This window comes from Perissodus microlepis, chromosome 6 (genome assembly GCF_051167445.1).
Source record: "Perissodus microlepis isolate ML-2025 ecotype Zambia chromosome 6, ASM5116744v1, whole genome shotgun sequence".
Taxonomy (NCBI): domain Eukaryota; kingdom Metazoa; phylum Chordata; class Actinopteri; order Cichliformes; family Cichlidae; genus Perissodus; species Perissodus microlepis.
This window is the reverse complement of record NC_140466.1, coordinates 3,008,847-3,026,295: the sequence shown is the minus strand read 5'-3', so window position 1 is coordinate 3,026,295 and position 17,449 is coordinate 3,008,847. Positions and strand designations below refer to the sequence as shown.

Here is a 17,449-nt window from a genome sequence, read left to right as displayed (position 1 = left end):
TGCTGCAGCTATGTTCAGCCTGTTGGTCACTGCTCACACATGCTGTGACATCAACACAATTTATATAAATGTGCAAACCAACGTGTGCGACAAGTGAAAACAACACTAGAGGATGAGAGTGGTGAGCATAAACTGTTACAGTTTCCAGCTGCAGTCCAAGTTTGTGAAGCCAGAATCTGCCCAAAGAATGAGAGACTCTCTGGAGAGGCAGCTGGCTGTAGCGGCTCTGCATTTATTTCTCTCAAAATATTTGCATGGGTTTGTCTCCTCGCAAACTCAAAAGAAGAGAAGTCCAACATCTTCACTGTTTTCATACCAGAGCTGCTGCTGATTGACTGTAAATCTTCATGAAAAGCAGGACAGAAGTATGAAGGCAAATAGAGGATTTTTGGTTCAAATATAAAAATAGGGCAGGGATAGCTCAGTAGGTAGAGTGGTTGCCGCATGATCGGAAGGTTGGGGGTTTGACTCCACTGAACGGCTACCCTGAGATACCCCTGAGCAAGGTACCGTCCCTACACACTGCTCCCCGGGCGCTGCATTGGTGGCTGCCCACTGCTTCACTGGGTGAATGGGTTAAATGCAGAGGAGTAATTTCCCTACGGGGACTAACACATACATATTATTTAATATGTTAAAAAAAAATCCCTTCTGTACCAATTTCACATAAAAAGAACTTCAAGCAGGACAGGAACAGGAAGTTAAGATACTGTCAGATTAAAATCTTTGTGTTTTACCTACAGGAAATCGTGTTGTACACAAATGACTGAACGCATACATGTGTTCAAAGGAGCCTCATTTAAGTCTCGTCCCAAATAGCTCATCAAGGTCATAACGTCACATTTTTGCATATATGAATAATTACGCTCCCTTTTCCAAAAACTACAAGTGATGAAGTGATTCGAGACGATCCATCAGAGAAGTTAATTTAGGAAGAAAAGGAGCTGGATCGCAAGCCAGGACGAACTGAAAAGCCTCCACGGTCCAAAGGAAGAGACGAGACTACCGGCACCACAATGACAACCTTCATGTCTATGAAGTGCAGAGCAGGAATACCACATCACTGTTAGCAATGAAGCTCCCAGGGAAGCAGGGCAGCACAGGAACACGAAGGCTTTTCCCTGAATGTCAGCTAAACGGCGTGCTACCAGTGGTGACAGCGCAGCGAGCGTCTGCGGAGCGACGATCCCGCTGCGAGACCTGAGGTGAACAGGAAACACGCTCTGCTCCAACCACATCTGACAGTGCTGGGAGAGCTTGCACTGGGAGGGAGATCCTTTCATACGTGACTGTAAAGACAGACCTGTAGTGCATGTTTTCTTCCCACATCATCAGGTGATGACTCAGCTACCTTCTACTGATCTAACTGGCAAATTTCACACAGGGGGAAGCATTTAAAGTATTTAAAGGCAACAGCTCAGCTTCTGAGAGTCTGCATTCAGGTCACTTCCCTGTGGTACATGAACAGTTCTCCCTACAGGTCCTTATCTATCTGCAAGCCACTTTGCAGCCCACCTCCACCCCAACTCCTCTATTTCATACTTCATCAGTATCGTATCTGTTGCTCTGTGCCTGCTTTCTACATCTCTGTCCCATAAGGCCACCAGATTTAAGGAGAAAGCAAAATATCTGAGATGAAAAACATAAGAGCATTTTGCGGTTTAACAAACGTAGAACTGAAAACTAAGTGGGAATTATTACCAGAAGCTCGTCTTTCTTTCGCTCAAAAAAATGAAATTGGGTGGTTGTTACATTTACAAAATTCAAACTTGTAATGTGAACAAAATAATTTCATGTTTCTGTGGTGAACGTAATTAAATCATGTAGGATCCGCATGAAAGTCAGCAACTTAATTTATTCTTGTTGAGATGACATGATACAATGTAGTAAGAGTGGTTAGTTGCCTGGACTCACAAAATTCACAAGATCACACAAGAGTTCAAACCACAGGAAGAAGGTCTTGGGTTCAAATCTCCAATCTGGCCAAGTTTGCAGTGGGTTCTCTCTGGTCATGCAGTAATTAGGGTTAGGTTAATTGGTGTTTCCAAAATACCTGTGAATACCTATGAGTGCAAATGTCTGCAAGTTGTCTGTCTCTCTGTGATAGACTGGCGACCTGTCCTGTACTTTGGCTCTCACCCAATCACATCTGGGATAGGCCCCAGCCTCCCTGCTACCATGGTAAAGATAAGAGGATGGATGGAGTGGGAGCTATTATAAATCCATTAACATTTTATGTTAACCAGACTCTAGACTTTGTTGAACACTCCAAAAAAACGCAACTCTTTAAATAATCATGGAAAGGATTTCCACATGGCCTTCTATTACAATTAAGCATTTTTGTCGCACTAACGTAATTTGCATGGGTTGGATCAACTCAATTAAATTAAGTTGGTCTCAACTGTAATAAAACAGTTGATTCATCATTAATTAATCAAGTTAGTCCAACTCAAGCACATTAAGTTGGAATAACAGAATTGCATAATGCTAAAATAAAGCAATTTAATTACGTGGAAATTCTTTCCATGATTTTTTTATGTTCATTCAAAAAGTTATTTTTTTGAGTGTTCTTTATGTACATTATAACCTCAGACTTATCAGAACCTGTGCCTCAGCTTCTACTTCTCTAAACGCTTTCTCCCTTCCGTGCATCTCAAAACCACAATGAGCGTGCTCGCATCTGTTTGGGAAAATCCGAGATCTCTGGAAAGCGTGAGAGAAAGAACGAAAGAATACGCACTGCCCAATTATCTCACTCCTTCTGCACCGAAAACACACTCATACACTTCTCTCTCTCCCACGTCGGACAGAAAGACCCCTGGGATTTTTTTTTTTTTTGCCTATCGATGAAACTAAACACTCGGGCAGCAGAAAGAGCCGGGGAAGAGCAGAGGGAGCAACAGAGGAGGACGGCTGGAGTGAACTCTGCTCATTAAGCCTCCAAAGTCTCCATTCTGTCCACAAAGTCGAGGTCCCTCTGTTTCTTTTCTCCGTCGGAGGAGGATGCAGCTGCTGGGAAAGTGTGTATGCATGTGTGTGTGTGCATGTGTGTGTGTGTGTTTAGTGTCAGTGGATAAGTGTTTAAGTATGCAGTGAACTCAGAGCTGTGATGGTCATTCACAGCTGCTCCAAAACATCATACTGCTGGATTTCAAGCAGACACACACACACACACACACACACACACACACACACACACACACACACACACACACACACAATCACACACACACACACACACACACACACACACACACACACACACACACACACACACACTAACATTTGTTCTGTATCACAGAAATATTTAAAGACAAAAACTTGTTGGCCTTCTTTTTTATTTGTTATTTTTTAAAGATTTCATGTTATGTTTTGGACGCTTTCTTATCTTACTGCTTTAAAGAGCTTTCTGTTTGCTAAAAATGCATTTCTACAATGTTTTGAGTTTTCTTTTTAAAACTTGAAAGTATAAAATCAAAGTTGTGGTAATATAAAGCCCCTTAGTATCAAAAACTAGACCGCCTGCTGCTTTTGCAAGCCACTTTGAATTTTCTCCACTCAAAAAAAACTTAACCGTGACCTTTTTCCGAACCTAACCAGTTATTTTTAATGATGACGTCATGTAATAAACACGAAACAAACACCTGCGGTCTCAGGTGTAAGTGACCGAATCATTTAGTCCATCAACACTGAAATGAATCGGTACAAGTCAAAAAGTACACGTAAAAATTACGCTCAGGAAGCTGGATCAGTAGATTAGCGGTCGTGGCTAGGTCATGAACTGTGATGAAACTGCATTGACCTTCAGTTTGTTGTAGTTTGACTGTTTTTGTGACTTTGGTGTTTAACACGTTGTTTCTGAATTAAACTGTATTAACAGCTCTGCTAAGGCGTCAGGAGGTGTTAAAAACACTCTAAATATACGTGCAAATACTCAAACTACCACTTCCGTGGTCTCCCATCTCCTGTCCCTCCATGTGCTTCAGTGCAGTTTAGCTCACTTAGCTTTCTGTTTGCTGTTTATATCCGTTTGACTCTCTCCTACTCTCTGTTTGAACATTCATTGCTCTTTTAAGTTCGATAAACAAGTGTCTTCTGTTGTTAAATCTTGTTTCCATCAATTGCGTCTTATTAGCAAGGCCAGACATTATGTTCCGCATAGGGACCTTGGAAAGCTTATCCACGCCTTTGTGACATCTAGGTTGGATTATTGCAGCTCACTTTACTTCGGTCTTAACTCTCCTCTCCTCCATAGACTCCAAATTGTTCAGAACGCAGCTGCTCGTCTCCTTACTGGTAGTGGGCGGCGTGTCTCTATCACCCCTGTCCTTGCTGATCTGCATTGGCTTCCCGTTAAGTATCGCATTCGATTCAAAATCCTGCTGCTTACCTTCCGAATTATTAACAATATAGCTCCAAGCTACCTCATTGAGCTACTTAGATCATACACCCCTACTAGAGCATTAAGATCATCTTCCCAGTCACTCTTGCTACTGCCGAGATCTCGGCTGAAGACTAGAGGTGACCGCGCGTTTGCCTTGGCTGCACCCGATTTATGGAATAACCTCCCCATCGCTATACGCGAGTCTGATTCCATCCATTCCTTCAAATCGCGGTTAAAAACCCACTTATTTAGCCTCGCCTTTTCTACCAGTTAACGCTTGCTTGATAGTTAGCTTAACGCTTATTCTTATCTTCGGCTTTTAATTCATTTTTAATTTTTTGACTGTTTTATCCTCTACACTTAGCCTTCTTTTATGCTTTTATATGCAATTCTTTTGCCTTCGTGTGTTTTAATGCCATTCAACCTGCTAGCACGTTTTGGTACCTTGCCATAGCCCTCATCCTTCCCTGTTACTTCATCTTACCCTCTTGCATGTTAAGCACTTTGGTACACCACTGGTTTTTAAATGTGCTATATAAATAAAGTTTGTTGTTGTTGTTGTTGTTGTTCAATGCAACAAAATTCACAGTGAAACTGGTCTCATGTACGTTATTTCTGTTAATTTCTGTTATCTCTCAGATAAGAGAACGTCCGAAACATCTCAAACGCAGCCCACAAACATCAGGGAAAACCAAACAAACTCAAGCCATTCACCAAACTGGTGGTTCTTATTGCTGAAACCCAGACTGTGTGACTGAACTGTTCTCTAACAAACTCTGCATTCTCAAATGTTCTGGGCTGGATTAAAGTTTGCAGAGGGCTGGATCTCGAGTCTTCAGCCAGCCTTTTAAACGTGAAGTCAGATCTTATGAGAGATCACAGATGGTGTCTTTCGATTTCCTCACATCGCATATTTCAGCCCTGTTGACCCAAATAAATGTGGTGGAAACATCTGGAGGATTGTCCAGCAGAATCCCAGATTGACTGCATTCTCTAGCAGGATTTTCCTGGATAACACTGCCTTTGGAGACGTCTCAGGGTATGTAAGAATGGTCCCAGTCTTCATACGCTGAGCAAATGGATGTATATTTTTATGAATTATATTACAGGTGCATTATAGTCTTCACATGTTGAGTTCTTGGAACTAAATAATACTTATTCTTTATAAGTCAAACAACTTGTCAAGCTCTAAAAATACTTCTAATTTTCCAAACACCCCTGATTAGTAGGCTGCCACCATCACACCAGGAACAGCAAATTTAAGACATTAAAAATTAAGTTATTAATGACTTTGCTGAGACATTTAGAGCTACCCTGAGAGCTGTAATAGAGCCACTGGTAAGCCTTTCCTGGACCCTGGGCTACATGTTTGACACCACTGTCTTATACCTCTGTCTAAGCTTATACAGTGATGTGTTTAGGGGTAAACAGTGACTTAAGGAAAAAGCTTTAACCATGATTAGTAGAGGCTAAAATCCAGATGCTAAAGAAATACGCTGTGCACTAACAGAATTCCTGAGGTTGGGCAAGAGGTGTCTTTGCAGGAAACCCTTAGAAACCCCTCGAATTGGTGGGTGTGTTGCCAGGTTCCTTCTACAGAAATTATATTTGCGTGTCTAGACTGTATTAACAGAACAATCTGGCAACTCTGTGACATTAGACGAACACGTGTACGCCAATTACACAAACAATGTTTGAAAGTTATGTAAGTGAGAGAAACAGGAAAACAGAGACTTTAAAATAAACATGAAACCAGAAAACTGGGAGTGTGGAACATCTGTATTACAGATGTGTCAGCAATTTCCACATCTGTGAGCCTGCTAGGGCCCACTTGGGTCTGAGTGATGTACATTTTAGGTACTCGGTGCTCGCTGCAGTCTTGTTCTGAACGACAGGTATCACTACTCAGAGAAAAACTCAGGCTTTTTGATTCAGCGCTGGATGCGAAGGAACTAAAGACGATGAAACAGGGACAAAGCAATAGCGGAGTTCTTTTCAAAGTTTTCTCCTAAAAGTCTCCAAATCGATGTACCACAGTACTGTGGTGGATGTGGCTCAGGCATGAGAGCAAGTAGAGAATGACAAAGGTTCAGTCTCTGGCTACTACAGCCTGCATGCTGAAGCAACCCTGTACAAGACAGAGAACACCTGCAAGTGTCACTAGTTTATTGTCCACAAACCACCACCTGAGAAGTGAAACGCTGGCCTGTCGACACAGTCCTCCTGTGCATTTCCAGCTACTTTATCGCTGTGGTTTTCAAATGTATCTTCTCAATATAAACAATAATAATCCTAAATATAACAACCCACAAATGTCAGCAAATTCCTGGATCTGAAGCTATCAAACTGGATGTGAAGCAATGCAGAAAGAAGTGGAAAAAGTAGAAGGACAAATACGTTGGCGTCTAAAAATAAAACAAAGAACGGGCACCCAGCCACCGGGACACAAGGTAACTAATGCATAACACACTAGGATAAATACCGACAACGATGTCGCCAACTTACGTACAAAGATTCACAGCAGAAGTCTGAAACAGGCCTGAGACGAGCTGCGTGTGTATGTGCTTGTGTGGTTGGGCGAATGAGGCTTGTAGTAAAAAGTAAAATATAAGTACTATTCCATTTTAACATTTTTATATATTCATAAATAGTACACTTGGGCCCTTAGTCTGTCTACGCAGCGCATTACAAAAATAAAGAGGTGTAAAACGAAACTACACCGAAGCTGTAAATTCACAATCATGCTGCTGTTTTCGACACTTCATTTGACGCTGATCTGATATTCTGATCTCCACTGGACCCCCCCTTCCTCGTTATGGGTCCCGCAATAATAGAAATCCTGTAAGCACCCCTGGCCATAACAGGACTGTTACTCTGCTTCAGTGCAGCAAGTTTATGTCCCCGAACCTGCAAATAAACCCCGACATGACAGCTCTGCAGCGTGCACCATATGCCCCATCGTCCCAGCTTACCTGTGTCCTGTCTGAACTGGTGCATGGACTGGAGATCTATGATGTAGGGCGAGAGCCGGCTGTCCACCTGGCCGAGTACCACGCTCCCTCCGCGGGGGTCGCTGCTCCGGATGGCCGCCTCTATCTGGTGGGAGACGGCGGGGCTGTAGGGCCGCCACCGGCCGTGTTCGTTCAGCCATTCCCACACCACCACGGCAGAGGCCAGGAGCATGTTGTTACTGTTGGCCCTGGAGGGGAGAAGAACAGATGAAACGACAAGAAAACAGTGAGAAGCAGCAGCGCCGTGGAGGTAAAACAGGAGGAGGCTGTTAGCCCAAATAAAGCCAAGCAGAGGCCAAAAGCGCAGCGAACGGGCTGAAATTCTCCGCTATAATCCCTCCGTTTCAGCCACGATCGCTCCCTGTCTGTGCGAGCCAGTGTCGTGATAAATAACAAAGGCCCGAGCGCTGAAACGAAGCCAGACTGGGGGACTTACATGGAGCCGAGGCTGAGCTAACGCCGGGAGAAGGCGGCGCATTCTTCCACGAAGATCCGAGCTCCGCGCATGGCCGCGGGGAGAAGGAAATCACGGCCCCCGCTCAGCCTGCTTTTGTTAGACCACCGACACGCTGCGCTAAAACACACTGACACACACGCAGAGCTCGGCGGCCTGGTGCTGAGGTTCCTGTGCGCTGGGGTAACTCCAGTCTCGGCCTCGGTGCCGCGTAAAAATAAAAAAATAATAAAGCCGCTGATTCCTTTTGCTGGGTGTAGACAGCAACAGTGTGTGTGTTTGTGGGTGTGTGTGTGTGCCTTCCTTCTGTAGTTTGGGGCGTTGCAAACAGAAACGTTGAGAAAGTAGTAGCTTCCAACAGCGCAACCTCAGAAAGAACAACTCCCAGACCCTGAACAGGTTCGACCGGTCCCTGATTGTCATTCAAAACAAATAAACATCTGTTTATGAAGGCAGTGACAGGAAAAGTTGTATATGCACACCAATGATTTGCTCCCCACCCACTCACTAAACTTTAGCAGACACAGAGCTTTATGCGGGGACAGCTTTGTTGACTTTGGACAAAAATGTGGATGAGAAGAATGAAACATCTAATAACTTGGTTATAAGCAATGGTTACAAACTAAACACACAGAGGTGTGAGGGCCAGAAGCAGCCCACAGAGGGTCCAATGCAGCACACTGCGTGGCTCCGTAAAGTGTGACGACTGCAGCGAAGTCTAGGAAAAAATGTTCTGCTGTTCCTGGAGTGGTGATGTTGGAGAAGCCACGGCAGACTGGCCATCCGGGACACTTGACGGGCTAATGTGACGTATTCCAGGTCACTTAGGCTAAACCTGTGTGTTATTTAAGGCTGTTAAAGTATCTCTCCATGTTCACTGTAGTAAAAACAATTCAGTTCAGTCATATTACTGAATAACTAGAGATGTTTAAAGAATTATTCGTGGTTTGTTTCTATTTGGGAACACCCCCCCCCCCCCCCCAAAAAAAAAAGAAAAGAAAAGAGTCTGCATCCATAACTCAATTTTAAATGCTGGTTGACACTATGTCACTATGACACTATTAGCGACACTATGTTCATCTTAAATTGAAATTATCCAGATTATTAATGTCAACAAAATCTGAACCTGAGATCAGAGTCTGGTAATGTCACCACTGTGAATTTTGTGCATTTTGTTTATGACAAGAATTAACCACAAATCTTCACTCACCCAACACAGTCTCGTGGCAGTGAAATAATCGTGACCTCTGTTGTTCATGTGTTTATTCATTGAGCAGATTCGTGTGTAGCTACAGAAAATTAATATTTTCGACTGTAAAGCGAGGCACGCCCCTATTGGACAGGATAGAGGAGATGCTGTTGTATTACATAGATTTGGTCACGTCAAATATGACAGTTCTAGTCCTTCACGTGACACTGCATTTGATTAGTAGTGAAATAACAATAAAGGGTAGACACTGAGGAGAAAAAGTCAGGGGGAGGCAGGCTGCGTGCGCGCACCTCTGTGCGTATTTGGCGTGCGCTGCAGCGAGAGCCAAACAGACTAGAGCGAGGATGAAGTGTTGATTCTGAGATTCTTTCAGCTGATTCCTGCTTCCCATAAGACTTCTGCTACAGTCGGCCATTCACGGCCGTATAAAGTGACCCCCAGGGCACCGGGAAATGACCGCTGGACACTCTTCAACGCGCACGAGTGCGCACGCCAAAGATGCAGACACATGCAGACAAATGCACACAAGCAGCTTCTGACTCTCCCTGTATGTTCTGTCGCTCAGACAGGCCACCTGTACCTGCACCTTGATTAGTAGATCAAGTAGAAAAAAAAGGAAAAGGAGAGGCGGAGGAGAGATGGGGAGAATCCGAACGCCGATCCAGTTTTTTTGGTAGCTAATGTTTGAAATTCTGAAATAATTTTGAAATCTGGAGGAATGTCCACTCAGACGGACACATTTCACCAGCAGCGGGGGGGGGGTCCAAAATAAAATAAAAAATCATATAAACAAGAAAACAAGTCCAGCAATAGACGAAACAGCTTTAACAATGTCGCCACGGCTCGATACTAAACCCACAATCACTTCATTTTCAGCAGCCTGCAAATAACTTCACAAACGCGATTTCTCATTCCTGCTTTTAAAAAAGCATATTCTCAGTAATACTAGCTCTTCTTGTATCGCAAAGAAAAATCTAAAGGTTTGTGAGGGCAGGTCGGCCTGAAATACTCACTCTTCTACAGCTTTAATCTACGCACAAATGTTAGTACTTGTATAAAACACTCACCTGTTGATACGATCTTCTGCGTCCACACACTCCAAGACTTTCGGAACAAAATCCCGGTTCTTCATGAATGAAAATCTATCCTTTTGGCTCAACCATGGCTCCTTTCTTTCTCCCCCTCTCTACCCAACAAAGGAAAAACACTCTTCGCTTTCTTTTCTTATTTATAAATCTGAAAACTACACTATCCAAAAAGTCAGGAAGTAGAATCCATCTAAAGGGTTAAAAGTGGGAAAATGGTGCCTCCATTATGTGATGAAATTAATCTGGCACGTATCCCTTCGCCTCCATCTTCACTAACACACTGTGGTGAAAAACTATGAGGCTCCAGAGGGGACCCCACCAGCTCCTGCCCCCTCACTCCACGCCCAGAAACGCACCAGTGTGGACGCAAAGAAAGAGAACACATTCAGCTTCTGTTTACTGACCTGCTTACTTTTTGTAACACGCGCACAGGTGGAATATGATTTCAAATGTAAAATTAAACCCTTTTCTATGTGTTGGGAATTCACTGAAAATATTTTTTTAAAAGAAAGGGGTTTAGGAAAGTGGTCGTCTTTGTGTGGGTGGTCGCACACTGCCGTCTAGTGGAGGACATGGAATGACATCTAGATTTTTCTATTTAAACTGAAAACATTTAAATTGAAATCACAGAATAACGAAAACTCACTTGCACGTTTGTCAACTTTTAGAAGCCGATTAGACGTTTTTAAAGTCTTAAGTCATTTGTCTTCATCTCTACGTCTCTACTTTTTCATATGTATGTTTCAATTAGCTTCCACTGATGACGTGTGTAACCAGGATTCAAAAATGTCTGTTTTACTTAATAATTATATCGTAAAACATAATGGCGCTTTAGTTCTTCTGATATACTCCTGCAAAGTCAGTTGTACTAACTTGACTCTAACTATTTTGATAATACTGGCGGCTCTCGCTTTCGTCCCAGGCTCCATAGCTCAGGGGTTAGAGCACTGGTCTTGTAAACCAGGGGTCGCGAGTTCAAATCTCGCTGGGGCCTGTGAATCATTTTCTGTTTTCATTCTTAGGTTAGTGTCTTGGACACTTCTAGACGACCCAGCAAGGTTCCCTAGAATTTAGAGTTTTCTTTCACCTCATTAAAGGTGAAGACCCAGAAAACCAAAATAAATTATTACAAAACAAAATTCCTACCTTGGTTCTATGGAGGACCACAAGAGCCACGCGCATCGAAATAAAGAATTCTGTGCTTATACAATGAATTGTAGAAGAAGTTCTTCGTCATTCGTTCATTCTTGTTAATGTAATGTAGCCTGATTCTCAGTTTACAAATCAGGTAGTGTAAAGATTACAACCACAGAAAGTTGTTGTTGTGGTATTTCTGCGTCTATATAAATGTATTTGCTGCATTTTGTAGCTGCATACAGTTTAGTAAAGGTAGCAGTTTGTAACAGGGAGCTAGCCAGCTAGCCAAGTTCTGTTACGTTGGTCACTCCCCGGTATTTTCAAACGCTTCAGAGCTAATAGACTATGCGCACCTTAGCATAAAACAGGAAGTTAGCATTTTCTCGTGCACAGGGTCTATTGTAAAGGCTATAAACACTGTAAACGACTCTGTGCCATTAACTTAGATCCAGACCAGTTTAAAAAAAACAAACCAAACAATATAATTATATGGCACGTGTCTCCTCATATACACCATTTGTGTGAAGCCGTGCAGAGCCCGGATAGCTCAGTCGGTAGAGCATCAGACTTTTAATCTGAGGGTCCAGGGTTCAAGTCCCTGTTCGGGCGATAGAGTTTTTGCTTCTTCACCGTTTTTGGTCTGTGGCGTGTGTTTATAATAATAATGTATACTTTATTGATCACCGTGGGGAAATTCCTCTCTGCGTTTAACCCATTCACTCTGTGAAGCAGTATGGCATGCAGGGGTGAAAACTACGCTTTGTTTGGAGCCGGGTTGTGTTACTCCAATAGTGAATTAAAATAATTTTTAATTATTTATGAGGCCACTCTCACCCCAGCTTTACACTTGTTAGCTTAACTTAAAAAAAACTTTAAATTTAAAACTCTGAAATTTTTGTATTTATTTCTTATACACTTCAGTTTATTTCTAAGAAAACCAACGACCTCCAGTATCTGCTTGTTGCCTTATCTTGGTGTCTGCACATGTATTGAAGTTCATAGCTTTGTAAGATATGTGGGGAACTAAATAACTGAGCAACATGGATAATAACATACACAAAGACTTAACTTTTTTCTGTATTTATAAGCAAAATAGCAACAAATCATTTTAACTACTTGAAGGAAAAAATACAGTGCATTTAGCAACCCAACATAAGAATGCCATAAATAAGAAGTGGAAGAAAAACAAAGAATCTACACTTTATACACAAAATAAAAACCCAGACATACACACACAGGTTGTATATATACAAATGCAACATTAATACATTGAATCCATGTAATAGTGGGCATAAACTGTCAGCTGTGAAAGTGTAGTTGGTGTCGGAGTTGAAGTATTACTACTATTTGTCATATATTTACGGGTGATGTCAGCATCTGGTCCGGATGGCGGTCTTCTTCTCCTTCGCCCGAGCTTTCCAGTGGGTGACACAAACAGCCAGTACCATAATCATGAGGATGAAACCCGCGATCATGCAGTACCAGTGATTAAAAAGAAACCGAGATAAACCTGAAACTGATGACAAACAGACAAAATAAAGCCGAGGGTGAAATATGTTCTGAGACATGAAGTCCTGCATCACCTCTGACTGGTTCTCTTTCTTTCAGTGTAAACAAGTTTAACTCCACATTTATTCCCGGAGACTTCTTAATATAAAAATGTGATTTAAACAACATTAGGAAGAAATGCAGCTGTAAATCAAAGAAGTTCATCAGGTTAATGCTTCATCTCTTACTTGGGTGTAGTCTGACAGGCCATGGGTCGTGTCATTAGTAAGAAGGCCGTAACACTGACGTCAGTACAGTAAAAAGTGAAATTTTCAGAAGCCAGTGAGTGGGATGAATTGGACCCTTTCCCAGACCAGTTCTGTCTCCAGGCCATATGTCTGACACCCCCGTTTTAGACCACACTTCACTCGACATCTTTCTAAAAAACCTGTTCATGAATCCGTCTCGTTCAGGCTGGAGTCCGAGCAAAGGTTTAGAAGTTGCATAACCATCGGCTCCTTTCTCGATGTCCAGCCCGGTTTGTAAAATAGCTCCTGAATTAAATTTGTGTTTACATCAAGTACATAACCTCACCTTCTGTCCTGCTTGGACTTTGCAGGGGAAGTTTGTGTGGAAGAACTGACTCTGAGCTAAAGAAAAATTTCACAGTGAAATATCACCTAAAGGGTACTCTTACCCTGAAGCTTGGTTCCTTCCCCAATTTTTAAGTCTGAGTTTACGTAGGAAATACAGTAGTACAGCCCCAGGTCTCTGTCCTCGATACTGGAGATCACCAGTGCCAGAGAGCGGTTCACCAAAGTCACTGTATAACGACTGTTGAGCTGAAACCCTAAAAAAAGAGGTAGTTACTGGTCACCTGCTTCACAAAGTGAAATCACAGCCTTACACTCTCTGCATGTTTCCAACATTTTTAAGTGAGATGATCGGTCACCTTGGATGGGTCGTCCCTCTTTGAGGCTGGCAGAGAAGATCATGGTGGGAGGTTTATCTGGGTGATGCTTAAGCCACGTTGTGTCATAAAGATAGGAGAGGTTACAGCCCACGCTGGCTGTTGAACCCAGCTGGACGTGTTGGACCTCAGCAGCAGGAACAAGCAGCATCCAGAACCCAGATGTGATCAGTTCTGAAGGGGATCAGAGGGACACCAACTTTTAACGAGCCACACAGAGAGATCTCTCTCTGCAGTGTCCTTAAAATTCAGTTTTACTCAAGCAGTGGGATTGTTGAAAAACTGCAGCTCGTCTAAAGTCCACCTGAACCTTTCTCAGACTCTGAGTGAGTCCCCAGTGTCTCCTATATATATATAAATCACAGCACAAATAACCACGTTTACAACCTGGTGGAAAAATCTGCACCTGCAGCAGCACACAGCTAGTTTATGCTGTTAGTGCCTGGGTCACTTTGAATTATCTGACAAATAACACGGCAGCTAATTAGCTTGTATGTGCATCCATACAGTTTATGAATGCAATCTGTCTCCAAACAAACAAACACGATGGTGACAAAAATGCTAACTTGGCTTAAAAATGAATTCCAAACCAGTGGGTGACATCACTGCAGTTGTTTATCTGTCATACACAATCTATGATTATACACTCAAGGCTGCTGGCACAGAAACCATCTAACTGAAAAATATTTCCCTTTGAAATGATTATCTTACTCAGTGGATGGAAACCACAGATTCACAGAACTGGACCACACTGTGGCTCATTTTCCTTTATTTTCTGAAGAAGTGTTTTCTGAATTCTGTTGTTTCAAAATATTTCTCTGTATCCACAGTTATGTAAAAGTATTGCTCATTTCACATTTATTTACAGTCTGTTCATCCAAAACTTTTCAAAGAACTCATTGGCTCTGATGGGAAGCACTCAGCGGATTCATTTTCAGAAAGAGTTTTTTTCCATTCAAAATGGTTAAAAAGAATATTTTTGCTGTTTAATCAATACATAACACATTAATGCTTTTTAAGCATTCAGTATTCAAAGTGTATTCAGGTGCATTGAGTTTTATGCAGTTAGTGTGTAATCAGAGTCTACTTGGAGCAAATTCATTTGACTGGACAGAGACTGGAAAGGTTTTCTTGGCAGTAGTTGTAGCCTCCAGTTTTCCTGGATTTCCACTTCTGGATTTGCATCTTTTATCCTATACTCCCAGCAGACCCACAGCCAGCTTGGAGGAGAAGCACCTATGAACTACCATCTTCACAGAAGAGCATCAGAATTCAATTAAAAGCGAGGAAAGGGGTTTTAAGATCATTAAGATGATTAATGTTGTAGATTTAAAATGTTATGCAGATGACGCTCAGTTCTCTCTTTGAGACGTATATCCTGTGAATCAGCTGGAGGAGGTCATGGTATTTTTGTGACTTGAGTGGAACATATCTGTGAGTTCTTGTATCCTGAGTCTAAGCTTGCTGATCTGTAATCGTGGGTGCTGTTTTCGGTTACGAGCAGCAGTGCAGTCTGACTCCTGAGTCCTTCCTGACGACCCCAAGTTCTTTGATTCAATGAAAATGTTTGAACTTTTCTCCTCATGAGCATTTCTGTAGTTTAGTTTTTTTGCTTTTTAACATTTAAAATAATCAAAAAACAACAATGAAACGTCCTGCTCCCATCACCACAGTTAGTACAACCACATCGAGTGTATGTCATGCCATCATGACGCCCTCTCTCATATCTGTTTGTTCATCTGACACAACTTTAACCTGCTGGAATGTGAAATTTCCATCAGTATCATTGAAATTTGCCTCCTTCCTAAAGCAGACTTTTCATACACCACAAAGCATTTTTCTTACTCACCAGTAAGAATCGATGTAATCCAGTGAGACCTCATCTTGTATCTATTTTCGTGTCCCTGAAGGTGATGATGTTAGGGTCTAACAGACCACTTCCTTTTCAGCTGCCAAGCTGCTGTTTCCACTGAAAGCCTGCTTTTGTATTCTCTTACTTTTAACTGCTTTCACTTCTGCTGTGAGGTGAATTTTCCACAGTAGTTTGATGCGAGTCTTACAATCATCCCATTGTAAGACTTGCATGGAGATCCGGGGACAGCCGGAAACGTGACCTTGACATTAATGGCTAACTTGGCATTTAAGTTCTGCTTAACCTGTTAATGGTTATAAACTATTAAAAAAAATATTAGTATTTTGTTGCTCTGTAACGTATTTGGAACTAAATTATAGTAATAAAATGTTACTACACAAGTAAAAACTGCAATATTCTACTTTGATTCTGCATGTTTACATCCTAAGATATACACATATTCTCATGTAATCATCAGTTTTTTGTGTACATTTCATAGTCTGTGAATATCTCATGTTCATTCCTATTGCTTTTGCCTTTATAGTCATACATGTATTTGTTATTTTTGTGTACTTATGTAGGCATGAGTATATGTATCTGTATGTATATATTTACTTAGACTTTTTATACGTCACTACATTTATCTGTTAATTAAATGTTGTGCACCACGTGAGGGAGTATAACTGTATGTTTTGTTATGCCTACATAATGACAATAAAGAATCGTGAATCTTGAAATAAAGACTGGAGTTTGAGCATGAGAAGCAGGCTGACATAAAGGGAAGTTAAAACCACAGAAATGGCAGAAATTCTAAGAAGCACATGAACCCCGAGCACACAACAGCAAAACAACTGTCACCTCTGTGAGAGGACCTGAGGTGGAAATTATCATAAAGCAAACATTAACCAAAGGATCAGCGACCCTCTGAGCGCTTGTTTTTAAAAACATTACAGGGGAGCATGTGGTTGAACAGCGCGGTGGCGGGGGTGTCTCTTTCACAGGTCTGATATGACAGTCAGACCTTTGTTAGGTTGGATTTGGATTTTCCCGATCGTATGGGGAAGTGGGTCATATGGGGATTTTTCTTTTAGTTGGTGCAGGTTTATTTTGCCTGTTATGGGTCACACATGATAGTACAGGAAATAACAGATGGTCTCAAGTTAACAGAAGACATTTAGATGTGACTTTGGCCTCACACTGATGACCCAGTTTGATTAACTTTAAAATGTAAAGATGTAGCTGAACTGATTTTTTTTTTACATTAAATAAGAAACATAGGAGGGACCTTTGAGTCAGATTTTAACTGTTTGTCGGATCAATTTGTCAGCAAAACTTCCTTCTATAACCAGATAACTGTGGATACAGAGAAATATTTTGAGGACTCGACCGTGAACCCATCAGGTCCTCAGAGTCAGGATGAAAACCTTTGGAGAGAAAATGTTTACCATGTATCTCTGCAGATGTGAGAGCAGCTGGAAGTGATTCAGTCTTCAAACATAAACTGCGTCATCCCAACTTTTGACTGAGTTTTGACTTGAAAAACATTATTTACCTTATTTCTTATTTACTTTCTCCAATGAAACGAATATTTTGGTTTCACTTTTGTTTGTTTTTTACATTTTTTGTGTTTCTCATTGCAACACTGATCATATAAGTTTTATGATGGATCTTACTTTTAAAAAATGTATTTTAATTCTAGATTTTTAGTTTTTTTCTTCTTAAATCTATTTTCTTGTGATCTAAGTTCAGTAGCCCACAATCAGACCCTGCAGAGGAAGTGAACAACCACAGTAACCTAAAAATGCTACCACGGTCTGCGATTGCAATTATTTTAGGTGCTCGTCCTGTGGTGTGT

General features: G+C 41.7%; 1 protein-coding gene, 2 non-coding genes and 1 gene segment (V, D, J or C); 2 read left to right on the top strand and 2 right to left on the bottom strand.

The window, feature by feature from the left end:
- Positions 1–10,444, bottom strand: part of LOC146384804 (E3 ubiquitin-protein ligase DTX4-like) — a 42,816-nt gene extending 32,372 nt beyond the window's left edge. The window contains exons 1-2 of one of the 2 annotated variants that reach the window (XM_084930176.1): positions 10,127–10,444; positions 7,357–7,583 (exon numbers count right to left, since the gene is read on the bottom strand). In XM_084930176.1, coding sequence (XP_084786302.1) covers positions 7,357–7,583; positions 10,127–10,191 — 292 coding nt within the window. In that variant the 5' untranslated portion in view covers positions 10,192–10,444. Of the gene's footprint in view, positions 1–7,356; positions 7,584–7,831; positions 8,263–10,126 lie in introns of those variants that run through there. The other variant, XM_084930177.1, reaches the window with a different exon arrangement.
- A 624-nt stretch (positions 10,445–11,068) lies between these two features.
- Positions 11,069–11,141, top strand: trnat-ugu (transfer RNA threonine (anticodon UGU)). The gene has a single exon. It is a non-coding gene; the product is annotated as a tRNA-Thr (tRNA).
- Positions 11,142–11,820: 679 nt separating this feature from the next.
- trnak-uuu (transfer RNA lysine (anticodon UUU)) lies at positions 11,821–11,893 on the top strand. The gene has a single exon. It is a non-coding gene; the product is annotated as a tRNA-Lys (tRNA).
- A 500-nt stretch (positions 11,894–12,393) lies between these two features.
- LOC146384801 (Ig kappa chain V-V region T1-like) lies at positions 12,394–15,688 on the bottom strand. The segment is given in 4 exon segments: positions 12,394–12,800; positions 13,470–13,622; positions 13,725–13,916; positions 15,592–15,688. Coding segments are annotated over 4 exon segments (525 nt in total).
- Between the last annotated feature and the right edge of the window lie 1,761 nt (positions 15,689–17,449).